This window comes from Theileria annulata, chromosome 1 (genome assembly GCF_000003225.4).
Source record: "Theileria annulata chromosome 1, complete sequence, *** SEQUENCING IN PROGRESS ***".
NCBI classification, from domain to species: Eukaryota; Apicomplexa; class Aconoidasida; order Piroplasmida; family Theileriidae; genus Theileria; species Theileria annulata.
In genome coordinates this window covers 2175523-2190054 of record NC_011129.2, presented here as the reverse complement: position 1 = coordinate 2190054, position 14532 = coordinate 2175523, and the positions used below count along the sequence as shown (strand labels likewise).

Genomic DNA, 14532 nt, shown 5'->3' with positions numbered 1-14532 from the left:
GATGAAGAACTGCAATTCCATCAGAGAGTGAGTTGTTAAAATTTTAAATGAAACAGGCTAATTGACTTCCAAAGAAAGTCAGCTGAGGAGGCTCTTGAAACGCAATAATATGCTTTATTTAAAATACATGGATTAGTTATTTGTTTCCCATCATTGGTTTACTCCTCTAGGTATATTGGGTTTGGTTCCCACCAAGGCAGGAGGCTTAGTATGAAGGAGAAAAAGACCTGGTACACAAACTTTTCAAAGTAAGTTGGTTTCTCTCTAACGTTTTCGCACTGGCCTGGTTGTGGTACTGAGTCATTTCTTTGCGACGGTCTATGGCTACGGCGGAGCAACTCAATCCTTTCCCTAAAAGATCTGCTCCTACTTCTTGTTGACGACTGCTCAGAGTTTGAGCTTGAAAATGTTACTGAACAGTTATTAGTTTAATATATTTTTTGATAACATACCTCGTAACAACCCATTTTGAGAGATAGTACCTTCAACTCTTGCGGTTGCTGGTCTCTGGCGAACTGTCGGTGGGCTCACCTCTTGTTCCTATAAACACATTTATAATAAAATAGACTCACTGAAATGATTGGTGCGGTGCTGCTTCTTGGTGGAACAACTTGACTTTGCTCAGAAGTATCAGGAGTTGAAATATTCGTAACTGTCTCTGGTTGTATTTCCTGTGTTTCTTGTTGTGTTTGTTGTCTTAAAGTTTGTGTTTGAGTTTGAGTTTGAGTTTGTTGCTGAGTGCGATGTTGCTGTTGAACTCGTTGTTGTTGTGTCATGTCTGAAAATTGTTAATTTTATGCAAAATACCCTGATTTAGTTGAATTAAGAGAACAGGCTCAATGTTGTCCATAAACCGCAAAAAGTATCGAACAACCGTCTGGGCGTTCTGGTTGTTCCTCAAGTGCTGAGACAGTCGTGCCACCAAATCGAAGAACCCGAAACAGTACATGATGTAGACCACAGTAGTGAATATGTAGCAGAAGTATGGCAGTTTTAGCAGGAATATTATGAGCATTGCCTTGATGTAAAATTCTATGCGATATCTTCTCCACAAGGTCCTCAACAGCTAAATGATCATAAAAAATTACTAAAATTACCGAAGTTTCTTGAGTTGTTGATTCTGTTGGAGGTTGTGAGGACGATTGGCTTGGTTCTGCATCTTCCTCAAGAGGTGTATTTAAAAAAGTGTCCTGTGATTTCAGTAATTTTTTATATAGCATGAGCTCTTCAGGTGTAGGTTCAGTCCCTTTAATCTTTTTGGAATCTAACATCCCCTTATATTTTTCAAGGAATCTGTTTTGCAGATCATTGAACGTAGACAAACACAGCAGAAATAGCATGGATTTGCTCTCGTGATTCAGGCCGGAAAGTTTTTCTGAACATTCCAAAATTTCCTCTTCACTGAGACCACCAGTATGGTGGCCTTTTTTATCTTTATTTAAAAGCGGTTCATTCTGGGCAGTATCCATTTTTAATCATTTTAACTAATATACAAAAAATTCGTTCTAGGTTATAAAATATGTTAAATCAATTAAAATTAAATTTAATACAATATATAAATTAAGCGAATTTGATCGGTTAGAAATATTATTTATGATTTATTATAAAAGTTCATACACAAACCTACCCCCTTATCTCTGAACAATAACATATTAGGGTTTATGACTTGATTTTTTTATTTTACTTTTACTTGAAGTCATTTATTAATTCCAGTAGATTAAACATTTATTTTTATTTTTGTTATTTTTTCTTTACAATTCAGTTTTTGTTAAACTTCTGAAATGTTCATGTACAGTAGGAGATGTTCTTTCATTTTCAAGAACCTTTCTTTTAAAAGGTCAAATTTCTTTACAAACCCTAAGATTTCTTACGGAAACAAGTCTTTTTATTCCAACTTCTCTGACAACAGGCTGAAAAGTTCCCTAGAATCCATTAGGTTCACCAAGAAAATAAAAAATGGGTTTATTTTCCCCAGATATGACCAGGTCAACTCTGTTTTGAACAGATTCAATATAGCTCTTGTTTCTCATTCTTTGGACTTCTCAACCGCCTCCTCCAATATTATTGAGCTGACCTCAGACGACCAAGTCCCAGGTTTGTAGCTAGGCATTGGTTTACACACTTCCCACTCAAACATCTGTTATTAATAACTTTACAGAAATGACTGACGAGGCAATACCAGTGAAGTCGAAAGTTTGTATTTCTGAAACCGAATGCAGTTCTAAAGATAACGAAGATGTAATTTGTAACTTTAAAGGCCATCCTCAAATAGGAAAGGAGTATGGATCTGTGTACACCAAACATGAGCCCACAATGTTTGGTGACTGGTCCCACATGGGTCGTGTTACTGACTTTTAATTTTATGCAGTTCATATATATATAATACTTATAAAATTTGTTACACATTAAAATTTTACAAATTTATACAGCAATTTCGAGGTTGTGTTTATCCGATTCTTGTAGAATTCAAGCTCTAGATTTCCGAAGCACTTTATCTCAACCAGAAATGTTGAGGGGAAAAGGTCCTCATTGTCTTCCTAAAATACATTTATTTTCAGTTTTCTTACAGAATGATGCATTACAGACAACTGCACATAGTTGTTAGAGCCATAATTTACGTGAAAGACTTCGCTATAAACGTTATGCTTTTTAGATAACCTATGAATATTATTGAGGTTGTCTTGTACTTGAATCCCAAGGAGGGTAATACTTCGAGAATATCTGAATTTACTATCACTGAGTTCACCGTCTTTACCGTCAAATTATCAATATCAGCAACACCAGGAACTCCCTCAATTTCGCGCAGAGTACTAAACAGATAAATATAAAATCTAACCAACCATTTATCAATCATGTTGTAAGGTTTTTTGTGGACTAAAACTTCATAGTGCTTTACGGTATCATCAAAAAACTCTGATCTGCTGAAATTAACTAAAAGGAAATAATTAGAGACTTTGAATACTATTGTTTGAGGTCTGTGGTTTGTCCTTAACGAAGAGATAACGAATGTATTCATGCGATGTGTGGGCATCAGAGAGGTTCTTTAGCGTGGATATAAAATCCAAATATTGGCTAGAATTATTGAATTCACCTTGTGAATCAGAAGGCTCTAATCAAATTAGATTACAACCAAGCTTACTTTCATCCTTGAAAATTCCATATTTGGTATATTCATTCAATAAAGTACCGGAATCCAAGTTGAACTGACTAGAGAAATTGCCACTAAAAGCATCTAATAAACCCAGTAATTCATCATCAGAATTTATTTCGGGTTCATTTCCCATATTTTAAATGAGCAAGATGTAAATGTGTAAAGGAATGTTAGATATACTAAAATATGTGCGATAAAAACCTAAAAATGTTAGAAATCGGGAAAGAATCAAAATTAATATTAATTAAAATAGAAATAGGAATGAGTGTCATAAGAAAATTAGCATTTTAAAAATAAGATTCATAATCAAAGAAGAAGAAGATCTTCCTAATCATGGAAAAACCCATCCCTAAAAACATCTAAAAGAATCAACCCAAATAACAAATACATTAATCAAAAAATAAAGGTATAAAGAATCAAAATTAGATTATAATATGTAAATAAAGGTAGTTGTAATTAGTACGTATCATGGGGTATAAAAACCCTTATTTAATACATTTCCCACCCATTTTATGTTCATTATTTTATAATTCTAAATTAGAATTATTTTAACCAATACCTGGTTATTGTTGGAGAAATATATTTCTCTTTGTTCCTTTTGTAACAAGATGTATATTAGACCAATATCTCTAGTTTGTTTTTGTTTTTTGTATAGCTTATCAAATTTCAAATAAATTAATCTCTGTTCGCGTATGTGCGGATTTAGTTTATCTGGATTCGTGGCCTGATCTAATATTTAAATCCATTCCCAAACCAAATCTCTTTTAAGTTTTGTATTTCATGAAATTCTCCAAAGTTTCATAAGATAATTATGAAGAGTTTTTGAAGGTCAGTATAATTTCAAGATCCCACTTGATCCAGAAGTTTGAAAGTCAATTTGATATAAACATGTCAACAGAATCTTTGGTACCAACTTCCCTCCATAGAGGAGAAGTTCTACTTACACCAGAAGACGCAATGAAACTAAACCAAGATTTGGAAAAGTCAAATTATAGGTTCGAGGTCATAATTGAAGTCTACAACCCTCCAAAATTGGCTCCAAAGAAGTCAAAATCAGTAGAACTACACCTCCGCTCTAAATCCCAATCACTTGGAGACGAATACACACCCTCCAGATCAACAAAAAAACGTTTTATCACAAAACAGGAATCCTCATTAAGATTGGATTCGTTTGGAAATAGCTCAAGCGAGTATTTTGAAAAGAGATCCTCAAGACCACGAAAACAGACGTTTAGCTTCACAGACGATTTATTCGACGATCCCTCTAATTTTGCATATTCAGAGCCCTACAAACCTGAAAAAACTAAACCAGCAAAACCCTCTTCACAAAAATCATCACAAAAAGATAATAAACCAGTGAAAATCCTCTACAGAACGGTACCAATCTCTACAAAGCATCTTCCGAAGCTGCCGAAAAACACATGGGAATATTCCTGTTATCGCATCCTCCAAATGATCAAGTACATGGATACAGATAAGTGGTTTTGGTACCCAGTGGACCCAGTTGTGGACGGAGTACCAGACTACTTGACAGTGATTAAACGTCCAATGGATTTCCATACAATTACCGAGAGACTACACACAAAGCACTACTCAAGCCCATATGGCTGGCAAACAGATATGCGTCAAATATTTTACAACGCATTTCTTTTCTATCCGACAGATAATATCATTTGTCAAGCAGCGAGGACACTATCGTTGGCGCTGGAAAACAAACTGAAGTCTTCGAGGTACATTAACCCTGACGAGTTTTATCTGACTTTGTCAATGGACCCAGCAAAGCTGAGGGAGGAAATAGAAAATTTGTATGCACCAAGAAGTAGAAAAGCATATGATGCATGGGTTGCACCAGTCCAAACACTGGAAGATAGAAGATCTAAAAAGAAATTTGGACGCCTTGGAAGACTGGATGAAGATAATTACACAGACCTGGACTCCATGGATACATCAGGTGATTTTACTGACGACGACGAGTACGTGAACTTAAATTCAAAATATTCTAAAAAGAAGACCGTGAGACCCGATAGAGGACTGAGACAAGATAGATCAAGAACTGAGTCAGGAATGAGAAGAAGGAAGCCAGTCAAATTTGGAGGAACAATGTTTGGTGCTGAAGAGATTCCACACTATGGGTTAGTTCCCCAACCTCCAACAATACAGAAAATGCTAAATGACAAACCATTGACACTTTCACAACAGAAGACACTACAGGCTAATATGTTCAGACTTGCACCAAACCAACGTAAAGCAGCCTTAGAACTAGTTCAAGATGAACTTGGAATCCTGGCTGACAACCATAAAGACGATCCACAATTCTTTTTCGATACAGACCTACTATCAATTGAAAGACAGAAACAGTTCTTTACATATGTAAACCAAATGGCCAAGACTAATATGGAACACATGATCAAGAGCGATAAGGCAAAGGTTGCAAAGCAAGCCACAGATGTTAGAATCATGAGTCGGCCTGAAAAGTTCAGAACTCCATCAGGAATGTTCAGTGACTCTTCTAGTACATCTTCCATTTCTGACGTCGCCTCCAACTTGTTGAGCTCAGATGACTTCTTTAGCTCCTCAGATTCAGAAAATGACATCGTCCCCGAAAAACCTGTCAGAACAGACAATCAAAAGGGTAAGTTCACTTCATTTAAATTCATAAAAAATCATTTAGATACTGGTTTGCCTGAATATCTCCCAGTGGATGAGTTTGAAGGTGACAAGCAACACCTGAGCGAAGGCATTATGGGAAACCACGCGGACTTCCTAGGGAAAATAGAAACGCCCAGTGAGAGTGACGTAAGTTTACATAGATATTTATGTCTTCAGAACATGTCAACCAGCGGCAAAAAAACCGCATGGATGGACTGGAAGGGTCAAGCAATTCACCACCGAGACGTGGCTCAGCAGACTGGAGTTCCTCCGAGAAACGAGGATGAGCAAATCGCAGAAAGTTTTGATGCAAGAATCTAGTGCATAGATAGATTCCTTGTATTAATGTATTAACTTAACTTTACATATTTGGTATAATGGTATGGAAAATTAAATCACTTTAATACTTAAAAATTACAAGTTTTGCACAGCCTTACTGTTGCGCTCTTTGTATTCGTCGAGGGCAATATCTTCCCACTCTAAACCAACTTAAAGTATTGAAACTTACGGTCAGAGACATTCTCTTCAACCAGCTTCTTCAGTTTAGATATTGATCCTGCCGGGTCAAGTCCTTTGGGACAAACCTTAGTGCAGTTCAGGATTCCGTGGCACCGATAAAGCTTCATAGTGTCATTCACTTCCACCAGACGTTCTGTTGTGTATTCATCCCTGCTATCAGCAATCCATCTGTAAGCCTAAGGAATCTAAAACCAAAAAAGCAAACCTGCATTAGGGCAGCTGGTCCCAAGTAGTGTTCTGGATTCCACCAGTAGGATGGGCATGATGTTGAGCAGCAAGCGCAGAGAATACACTAAAATATTTTATAATTAGTTATTTATTAATTTATATATTTATAAAATTACCTCGTATAGACCATCAAGCTTTTGTCTATCCTCTTTCGACTGGTAATACTCCTTATCTCCCTCCTAAACAACTTAAATTCCTCTCACGGTACCTTTGGAGTTTTCCTCTTCAGCCAGGGCTCCACACTCCTGTACTGTTCATAGAAGTTGGTCAGGTCGGGAACGAGATCCTTCAAAACGTACATTCCCGGGAGCGGCTGGATTTCCACAGTACCCTTCGATGCATGTTTCTCTATATCCATGAGGCAAGCTAAGCCGTTTTCTCCGTTTATATTCATTGCACAGCTCCCGCAAATGCCTTCTCGGCAGCTCCTTCGGAATGTGAGCGTACTATCCTGTAAAATTTACCATAAAAAATTATTTCAGTACCATTTCGTTTTTTATCTTTATTAGAGCGTCGAGAATCATCGGCCCACAGTCGTTCGTGTCGACGGTGTAGGTTTGAATCCTCGGCTTCTCCTTACTGTTTGGGGTGTACCTGAAGACCGAGAAATTGACATTTTTCGGGCTTAGAACAGGTATTGATTTGAAAATTACGCCAAATCTGCTAGCAGCCATTACATTGTTAAATTATTTCAAGTGTTGAGTAACCATACACCACATAATATTTTAAAACTTGTAAATATTTATTAAATTAAAGAATTCTTTAAATGTGTCTTCCGAAAATTATTCGGAGTATATTGAGAATCTGTTCACCCACGCGTCGAGATCCTTAATTTGGTAATTCCTGCACTTCAGCTCCATTGCCTACATTTCATAATCTCAAATAAATCTTACAAATTGATATATTTCTTCCACACCATCTGTCGGTGTATTCGATGAGCAGACCAAAACCTCATTTATGTCCTAAATAATTAATATTTTGTTATGGTTTTGTGGCTTACCGTTTCCATCTTTATGATTCCTATGAACTTAAACACTCTCTGAAACTTTTCCAATATTGCCTTTCTTGTTTCCTTACACCTTGTTAGCATATTTAACACAAAAATTCCCTGATTTTCACGCAAAATCTCACTCATTCGATCCAATACTTCATCTTCTAGGAACAATGGGTTAGGCGACATCAGTGTCCCGGATTTTAAATTATTTTCCTCTCCTGAATCTTCTGTGTTGTTTATATCCAAAATCACAGCGGAATATCTTCTTGGAGTCTTGAGCACAAAGTCCAATGCATCTCCTTTAATGTGTAGAACTCTCGAATTATTCCTCAAAAATTCAGAATCGAGTGAATCTTTAAAATCCATAACATTTTCAGGCGTGTATCCAAAGTGTTTCTCCCCGACTTCTAGAACCGCCTCGTCTAGTTCCACAACTTCTAGATTATTATCCACCAAATCACACAGAATTTTAGTCAGAACACCCGTGCCTATAACCGTTTTAGATAAATTCATAATAACTCACCTCCACCCAGAATTAAAACAGTCTCCCTAGACTTGAGAAATGCCATTGAAAGTGATATCGCGATGTGATATTCGTTGTTAAAGTGGTTGAAAAGGAATATTTGTTTCGAATCTTCTTCGTAATATGTGATTTCAGACTGTATAACTTGTGGGTTTGAAGAGAAGATCATCTGTCTAGAGTATAGCTGCCTCCCATTCTTCTTATCGTCTTCATTATAAAGATCACGAACTATAATTTTCCCACAATATTTAGATTGGACTTCACAGACCCATCTTCTGATTTTACACGACTCACCCACCTTCATTATTGTAACACCCTTTGACGACTCCAATGAGAAGTTATCTAGAGCCTCACTTAGATTACCCTTAATGTATTCCATGACCTGGTCGTCACTGTATGCGTCCAGCGGGCTAGTTTTTAGCAAGTTTGATATGTTCTTTACGTACTTGAGCCAGATTAGCAGGATCCTACTCGCGTTAGCGCTTTTTGAAAGCTAAAATTTACTAAATTTAGGTAAAACTAACCTCCTGGTTCCCGTCCACTGACGAATACAACCACAAGTGCTCATGACCCTAAAACAACCCATAAAATCCTAATTACTATTTAATAATACCGTTGGAACTATAATACATGCGTTATTGAGTTTATTCTTTATAGTAGAGTCGTAAACCACAACCGTGAAGCAGGTTTCGCTTTGGTTACTTGGGAAGATATCAAATGTAAGTCGTCTTCCTGGAGTGTGTTTCTTAATGGTCGGTCCCAGGTAAAGTGTAGTTTTCGCCATTTTTACCTTTTCTAAAATCAAAAGTATTTTTCTAACTTTTCTTACTTAATAGCTGTCCTAATTCGAAGTATTCACACGGCATATTTGGCATATCTACAATCTTGCACTGTTTCCTTTCAATCTGACTTCCTTTATCAAACTTGTATATTGCATATATGAACTGGATCATATGTGCCTTTCTGTCAGATTCACCAAACAGTGGGTAAATATCTATGAACAGGTTCTTCATCAGCATGTTTCTTATCAGCTCACTTACAACATGGTCCTGCGATACTGAGATTATTATGAAAATATCGTCGGACTTCATCATATTCAGTGTACTTTCCAAATAAACTTTCGATCTCGATTTTATCAGCTCTTTCGACTCTCCATCATCTATTGATATGAATGCATCCATAAAAGCCTTATCCACTATGATTTTGGGTACGTTTGGGTACTTTTTATTCAGCATAACTCCGAAATCCACGTATTCCTTTTTGGAAACATCCACGTTCAAATAAAACTCCTTACCTTTACTCTTCGCCTTCATCTCATCCAATACTTGTTGTGAGAAATCCAGGTTATACACAATCTTGAACCCATCTTCTATGAGTACTTCCGAAACTTTAGAATTCCCACAGCCTACGTTGACAACTATAGAATCCTTGAAATTTTGTTTTCGTTCATTTTTAGAACTAACATCTCTTTCTAATATACATTTATGGAAAGTTGGGAGTATTTTTTTAATGTCTGTATACCTAAAAATTCTTGATAAACAAACTGGTTACCATTCAAAGTTTTCTAGCTTTGGGTTACTATAAAACTGGTTCCAATATGCTGCTTTTCTAAATGATGAAACATTAGTTGGAAGTATATCCATTTCTTTATCTATGCTTTTGTGACCAGGAGCCCATTATTTGAATCTATATTGTGGAACTTTATTGGTAACCGATCTACTATTGCTCTCTTGAAAGCTGGTAAATTTTTTGACTCCACCAAGCTTATACAGATTCCTGGATTTCCTGCTCTTCCTATTCTTCCGCTTTTGTGTATATATGAATCTGGGTCTGAGCGTCCATATTTAATAAAGATCGCTTACCGTGTGGTAGATCATAGTTAATTACGTGGGTGTAACCGCTGAAGTCGATGCCTCTTGAGTTCAGTCTGGTAGATATCAAAATATCTTTTACCAGTTTTGTCGTTTTCTTATTAATATTGTACAAATTTGTGTTATCTATATTAGTTTGTATTATATTACTGAACGCTTTCCTTCTGATTATCCTGTTTTGTACGCTGTTCAAAATCTGTATTGATGAATCTCCAAAAATTCCACTCAAGTACTTTAACAAAAAGCTTGCAGTTCCCTAAATGTGAATTTATTTGGAAGATTTAGATAATATATTAATTTAAGTAGTTTTCTATGATTTTATTTTCAACTCCCCATCTAAAACTAACATTTGAATCACAAAATATCAAAACTGACTTATTGTATGGGACTGATTTTAGGATTTTCCTCAATAATGATAATTTAGCGTCCGGCACTGAATATATTGCCATGGTGTGTAGGATATTTTTCGGAAATTGATACGAGGTTTTTGATTTTGTGTGTTTTTTAACTTCATTGTTTTCAGAATCACACGATTCTTTAGAATTCTCATTTTCCTTTTCATTTTTTTCTCCTTCTTCTAGAAAAAACTTCCTTAGAATCCCTGGCATTGACATCAAATTATCTGATGCTGAAACACACATGACATACTTTCTTCTCAAATTTAGTAGATTCTCCTTTAATTCTCTGCCTAGGTCTTCTTCCATCTCTCTTTCATACCTATTACTCATATTTTTGAACATTTTATTTATAAGGTCCTTTGTTCTAGCATTTTTGATTTTTTTACCAGAATCACCTACCATTTCCAGGTAGCTATCATATTCATCAAGAACCACGTATCTAAAATTCTTCAGATTCAATAACTTGTGGTCGAATAGAATTGAGTACAGACGGCCTGGAGTTGCAAAATACATTGCCACTGTTCTTTTTATAGTGTTTGGAGTGGGATCGATCTCTTTGGTAAGAAGCATTGACGCTGTCATTTCCTGTATTGTGGTTTTTGCTTCTTCATATTCTTCTGCCTTTTCAGACATTATCTTCTTTATATTTTTTTTCTGATACAGAATGTTTGCGTTTCCTATTAATAGTGTAGGCTTTATTTCAGTTTCAACTTGGAGTGTACCAATCTCATCACTTTCTTTGTCTTTAGAAGGTATTGCTAGAATTTTTGAGAAATCTGAGTAAAAATCTCCAGTCCTACCTTCACTTTTTACAGCTTTGTACTGTTCATATATAGTTTTTGCTACTTTACTAGACTGAACGCAGAGTTCAAGTGAAGGGCATATTACCAGAATATCTTGGTTTATAAGTTCCTCAACATAACCCAATATCGCCTTTTGGTTGTAGGTTGACCATCCTCCAAACAGTGGTAAGGACTGATTCAAACAAGATTGAAATATTGGTAACATATACATTAATGTTTTTCCAGAGCCTGTAGAGGCATGGACAACACTTGTTATCAAATTTCTAGACTTTTCTGTTAATTTGGTATTTAAAATCTCAGTTAACTTAGGTATGAACTTTTTCTGAGCGTATGTTGGTCTATCAATTCCCAACAGCTTTAATGCCTCAATTAACTTCTCATCGTATATTCCCAGCGACTTGAACGGAACTTTAATGAATTCAGAATCTGAAGTTCCACCACCATCAGTTTTACTTTTGAAAAGTGAGTTCATGTCAATTATACCATCGTACCCCAACTTGATTAGCGACTCAATTTCTTCAACTTGGACATTCTTCATTGAATCAGGCTCTAGTGCTCTTATTCCTGGTGCCTTTAGTGGCAAGAAATTCAACTCCTTTTCAGATATTTTTGTCCTCTTATAAACTTTTTTCTCTACTTCATCTTTTGCCAAATCACTTTTACTTACTTCAGAGTGAGGTTTACTAGTAATTTTATTCAAATCACTTCTATTATTGGAATCACGTACTTTACTTTTCTTTTCAATTTTATCCGGTTTTTCTAACAATTTTGTTTTCTCTTTCAAGCTTTTTACATTAAGGGTTCCTGCTCTTTCTGCCAACTTTTTGATTTTTTTACTTGAAATTATCTGATTACTATGTTCTATTTTCCTCATCAAAGGGTTATTTTTCTCACTAAAATATCTTCTTGATGCGTTTATTTCCTTGATTAGCTTTCGTTCGTCGTTATCCTTAGCAAACAATGAGTCCAAATCTTCTTTATTTGTTCCTGTTTTTTTCGATTTAACGTATTTTCCTGATTTATTACTTGGAACTTTATGTTTTGACTTATCTAGAGCGTTAACACTAACAAATTTTGAATCATAGTGTTTATCATTTACATTATGAATATGTTCATAGTCCCTTGATGAGCTGTAATAATTTAAAAAACACCAACTTTTAAAATTTATGTTAAAATAAACAAATATTAACGTCAACAAGACTCTATTCATCATATAAAATCTATACATTCAATATTCACTTTCGTGTATTTTAGTTGTCGATCTCATTTTCTTTATCAAAGATCTATTCTTTTTATAAACCATTCTCAGATACTTTGATTTCTCCGACAACTTTCTATTTCTCATCGCTTCCTTGAAATTTTCTCTCTTTATTTCCATAATCTCCTTTTCTTTTATTTCGTTAATTTTAGCGATTAGTATTTCTGTAGCTTCTATTCGGTTCAAAATTAATGTTCTATGTTTTTTACACTTGATATTGATTTTAATACTTCCTGAGGGGTTTGAATAATTTAGTTGTACACAAATTGCTGATTTATTGATTTTTTGCCCTCCTGGGCCACTTGCTTTTATATATTTCTCTTCTAATTTAGAGTTTGGTTCAGAAATTTCAAACACTTTATTTCTCAATGACTTTAGTAACAATTCTTTGTGGTCTTTTGTGTTATCATAATCTTCAAAATTATAAGAATACAATCTTCCAGATTTTTCAAAGGGTTTGTGACTCAAATCTATGTTAATATTAAACTAATGTTAAATTTAATTAATAACTTAGTGTGTAAGTAGAAATACCGGCTCTTCTATGAGAGAATGGGCAAGAATAAGGAAAGAACTGAAGCATTCGACTAAGATTATTAGTTATATAACTGTACGAAGTTAAGAAGGATAGCAAAACAATCCCATAAACAGACAATTTCATACAAATTTGGTAGGATTCTATAATGTACAAGATTTATATATTCATAAACTTAAAATGAATTTATATAAATATTTTTTAAATTTAAAATATTTTACAAGAATTATAAATTCAAATACTTAAAATCTCATCGAATTCTAATGTGTATTGACTTTATGGTGTATTAATTTACAATTTTAATCACTTTAATTTATATATCAACACATAAATAAAATTTATTTTAATTTTTTACTTTCAAAACTGTTTGTTATTATTATTATTTTGTATGTAAAATAGATATGTCAGATTCGGATTCTGATGTTGACGCTAAGGTTAAGAGAAGAAAAACCGAATCATCTGATGATGATGTTAGTGATTTATCTATAAATTTATCTATTCTATATTCATTAATATGAACATATGATAATTTCTAAATTTTAGGATTCCTCATACGGAGACGTTGAAGCTGAGTTTCTTTTCAATGATCCTTGCTCAGATGATTTAGATGGAATTTTTACATTGATACAGGGTAAAATAAAATCACTTGATTGGAATTTACCGAAATCCGTAAATAAGGATTTATACCTCTATTTATCGGAACTAGTATCCAACCAACCAAATATCGGCACTTTAATAAAGGTTGAAGACGAGGAAGACAGTTACGTGATGGCAGTTTTATCACTTTTGAATATAAAACAATATGAAGGGTTAGATAGTTTGGTAGAAGCAGTTTTAAAGAAAGCTGAATCTCAATGTGACAAAAACGATCTCAAAAGTCTCAGGGATGTTCTATTAGACGAAAAGAATCAAGTTGGTTTATTAATAAATGAAAGAATGGGAAACGTTCCATCACAATTACTGGGAAAACTCCAAGAATGTGTTAAGGAAGACATTAAATGGTCGAGAGAAAACTCAGAAGATGAAGATGAAAAGAAATTCTATAATTTTACCCACATCTTGGGATTAAGTAGGCTATATTCACAAAGTCCTAGTGATAAGTCAAAATACGATAATTTAGTTTACCAAAAACCTGAGGAAAAATATTATTATGATAATTCATTTGTTAGATTCATGTGGCCGACAGGAGAATCAAATACAGTAAAATTTTATGAAGATGATGATAACAAAAAGCCCACTTCTAAGGTACTCCAAGAATACATGTTTGCCTATTGCCTTAAATTCGATCGATACAATTTCGTGGTTAAAGAAATATCAAAAAACTTTAGAGAATGATATTCCCAAAACATAAATTTATTATATCAATATTTTTTGAACCTCATATTTTTTCTACAATGATTAATTTGTTAGGTATTAACTATTGGGGGTTTTGTTTGATTCCTAAATAATAGATAATATTTTTCCACATTTTATTATTATTAAGACCAGAATTTATAAATTGTTTTTTTATGCTATTTTTTAATTTTATAGTACACACCTCCATGTCATTATCTCTTATTCTGCTTCCACTCTCATCTGCTGCTTTCCCACTATCTCTAACCATTAA

The 14532-nt window shown here is 34.5% G+C and overlaps 8 protein-coding genes across 8 annotated transcripts, besides 2 other annotated features; 3 read left to right on the top strand and 5 right to left on the bottom strand.

The window, feature by feature from the left end:
- Positions 1-158: 158 nt before the first annotated feature.
- On the bottom strand, positions 159-1469 carry TA19410 (uncharacterized protein; the record flags this gene model as incomplete). The annotated part of the gene is made up of 5 exons (XM_949421.1): positions 159-412; positions 453-540; positions 573-778; positions 808-1066; positions 1098-1469. The coding sequence occupies 5 exons, from the start codon at positions 1467-1469 to the stop codon at positions 159-161; spliced, it is 1179 nt and encodes a 392-aa protein (XP_954514.1).
- Positions 944-1012: a sequence feature (1 probable transmembrane helix predicted for TA19410 by TMHMM2.0 at aa 143-165).
- Positions 1470-1781: 312 nt separating the features above from the next.
- TA19415 (uncharacterized protein) lies at positions 1782-2358 on the top strand (the record flags this gene model as incomplete). The annotated part of the gene is given in 2 exon segments (XM_949420.1): positions 1782-2087; positions 2107-2358. The coding sequence occupies 2 exon segments, from the start codon at positions 1782-1784 to the stop codon at positions 2356-2358; spliced, it is 558 nt and encodes a 185-aa protein (XP_954513.1).
- Positions 2359-2405: 47 nt separating this feature from the next.
- Positions 2406-3284, bottom strand: TA19420 (uncharacterized protein; the record flags this gene model as incomplete). Its single annotated transcript, XM_949419.1, is given in 6 exon segments — positions 2406-2537; positions 2547-2645; positions 2711-2810; positions 2841-2931; positions 2963-3109; positions 3140-3284. Coding segments are annotated over 6 exon segments (714 nt in total).
- Positions 3285-4039: 755 nt separating this feature from the next.
- On the top strand, positions 4040-6121 carry TA19425 (bromodomain-containing protein, putative; the record flags this gene model as incomplete). The annotated part of the gene is made up of 3 exons (XM_949418.1): positions 4040-5783; positions 5823-5947; positions 5978-6121. The coding sequence occupies 3 exons, from the start codon at positions 4040-4042 to the stop codon at positions 6119-6121; spliced, it is 2013 nt and encodes a 670-aa protein (XP_954511.1).
- Positions 6122-6214: 93 nt separating this feature from the next.
- On the bottom strand, positions 6215-7221 carry TA19430 (succinate dehydrogenase [ubiquinone] iron-sulfur protein, putative; the record flags this gene model as incomplete). Its single annotated transcript, XM_949417.1, has 6 exons — positions 6215-6279; positions 6309-6495; positions 6525-6611; positions 6664-6726; positions 6756-6998; positions 7033-7221. The coding sequence occupies 6 exons, from the start codon at positions 7219-7221 to the stop codon at positions 6215-6217; spliced, it is 834 nt and encodes a 277-aa protein (XP_954510.1).
- Positions 7222-7425: 204 nt separating this feature from the next.
- TA19435 (uncharacterized protein) lies at positions 7426-9707 on the bottom strand (the record flags this gene model as incomplete). Its single annotated transcript, XM_949416.1, has 7 exons — positions 7426-7509; positions 7548-8029; positions 8065-8557; positions 8589-8636; positions 8678-8859; positions 8894-9585; positions 9616-9707. 7 exons carry the CDS (start codon positions 9705-9707, stop codon positions 7426-7428), a joined length of 2073 nt encoding a protein of 690 aa, XP_954509.1.
- A 151-nt stretch (positions 9708-9858) lies between these two features.
- TA19440 (Dead/deah box RNA helicase, putative) lies at positions 9859-13052 on the bottom strand (the record flags this gene model as incomplete). Its single annotated transcript, XM_949415.1, has 4 exons — positions 9859-10191; positions 10265-12356; positions 12450-12864; positions 12926-13052. The coding sequence occupies 4 exons, from the start codon at positions 13050-13052 to the stop codon at positions 9859-9861; spliced, it is 2967 nt and encodes a 988-aa protein (XP_954508.1).
- Positions 12999-13052: a sequence feature (Signal peptide predicted for TA19440 by SignalP 2.0 HMM (Signal peptide probability 0.882, signal anchor probability 0.027) with cleavage site probability 0.650 between residues 18 and 19).
- A 275-nt stretch (positions 13053-13327) lies between these two features.
- Positions 13328-14261, top strand: TA19455 (uncharacterized protein; the record flags this gene model as incomplete). Its single annotated transcript, XM_949414.1, has 2 exons — positions 13328-13396; positions 13470-14261. 2 exons carry the CDS (start codon positions 13328-13330, stop codon positions 14259-14261), a joined length of 861 nt encoding a protein of 286 aa, XP_954507.1.
- Between the last annotated feature and the right edge of the window lie 271 nt (positions 14262-14532).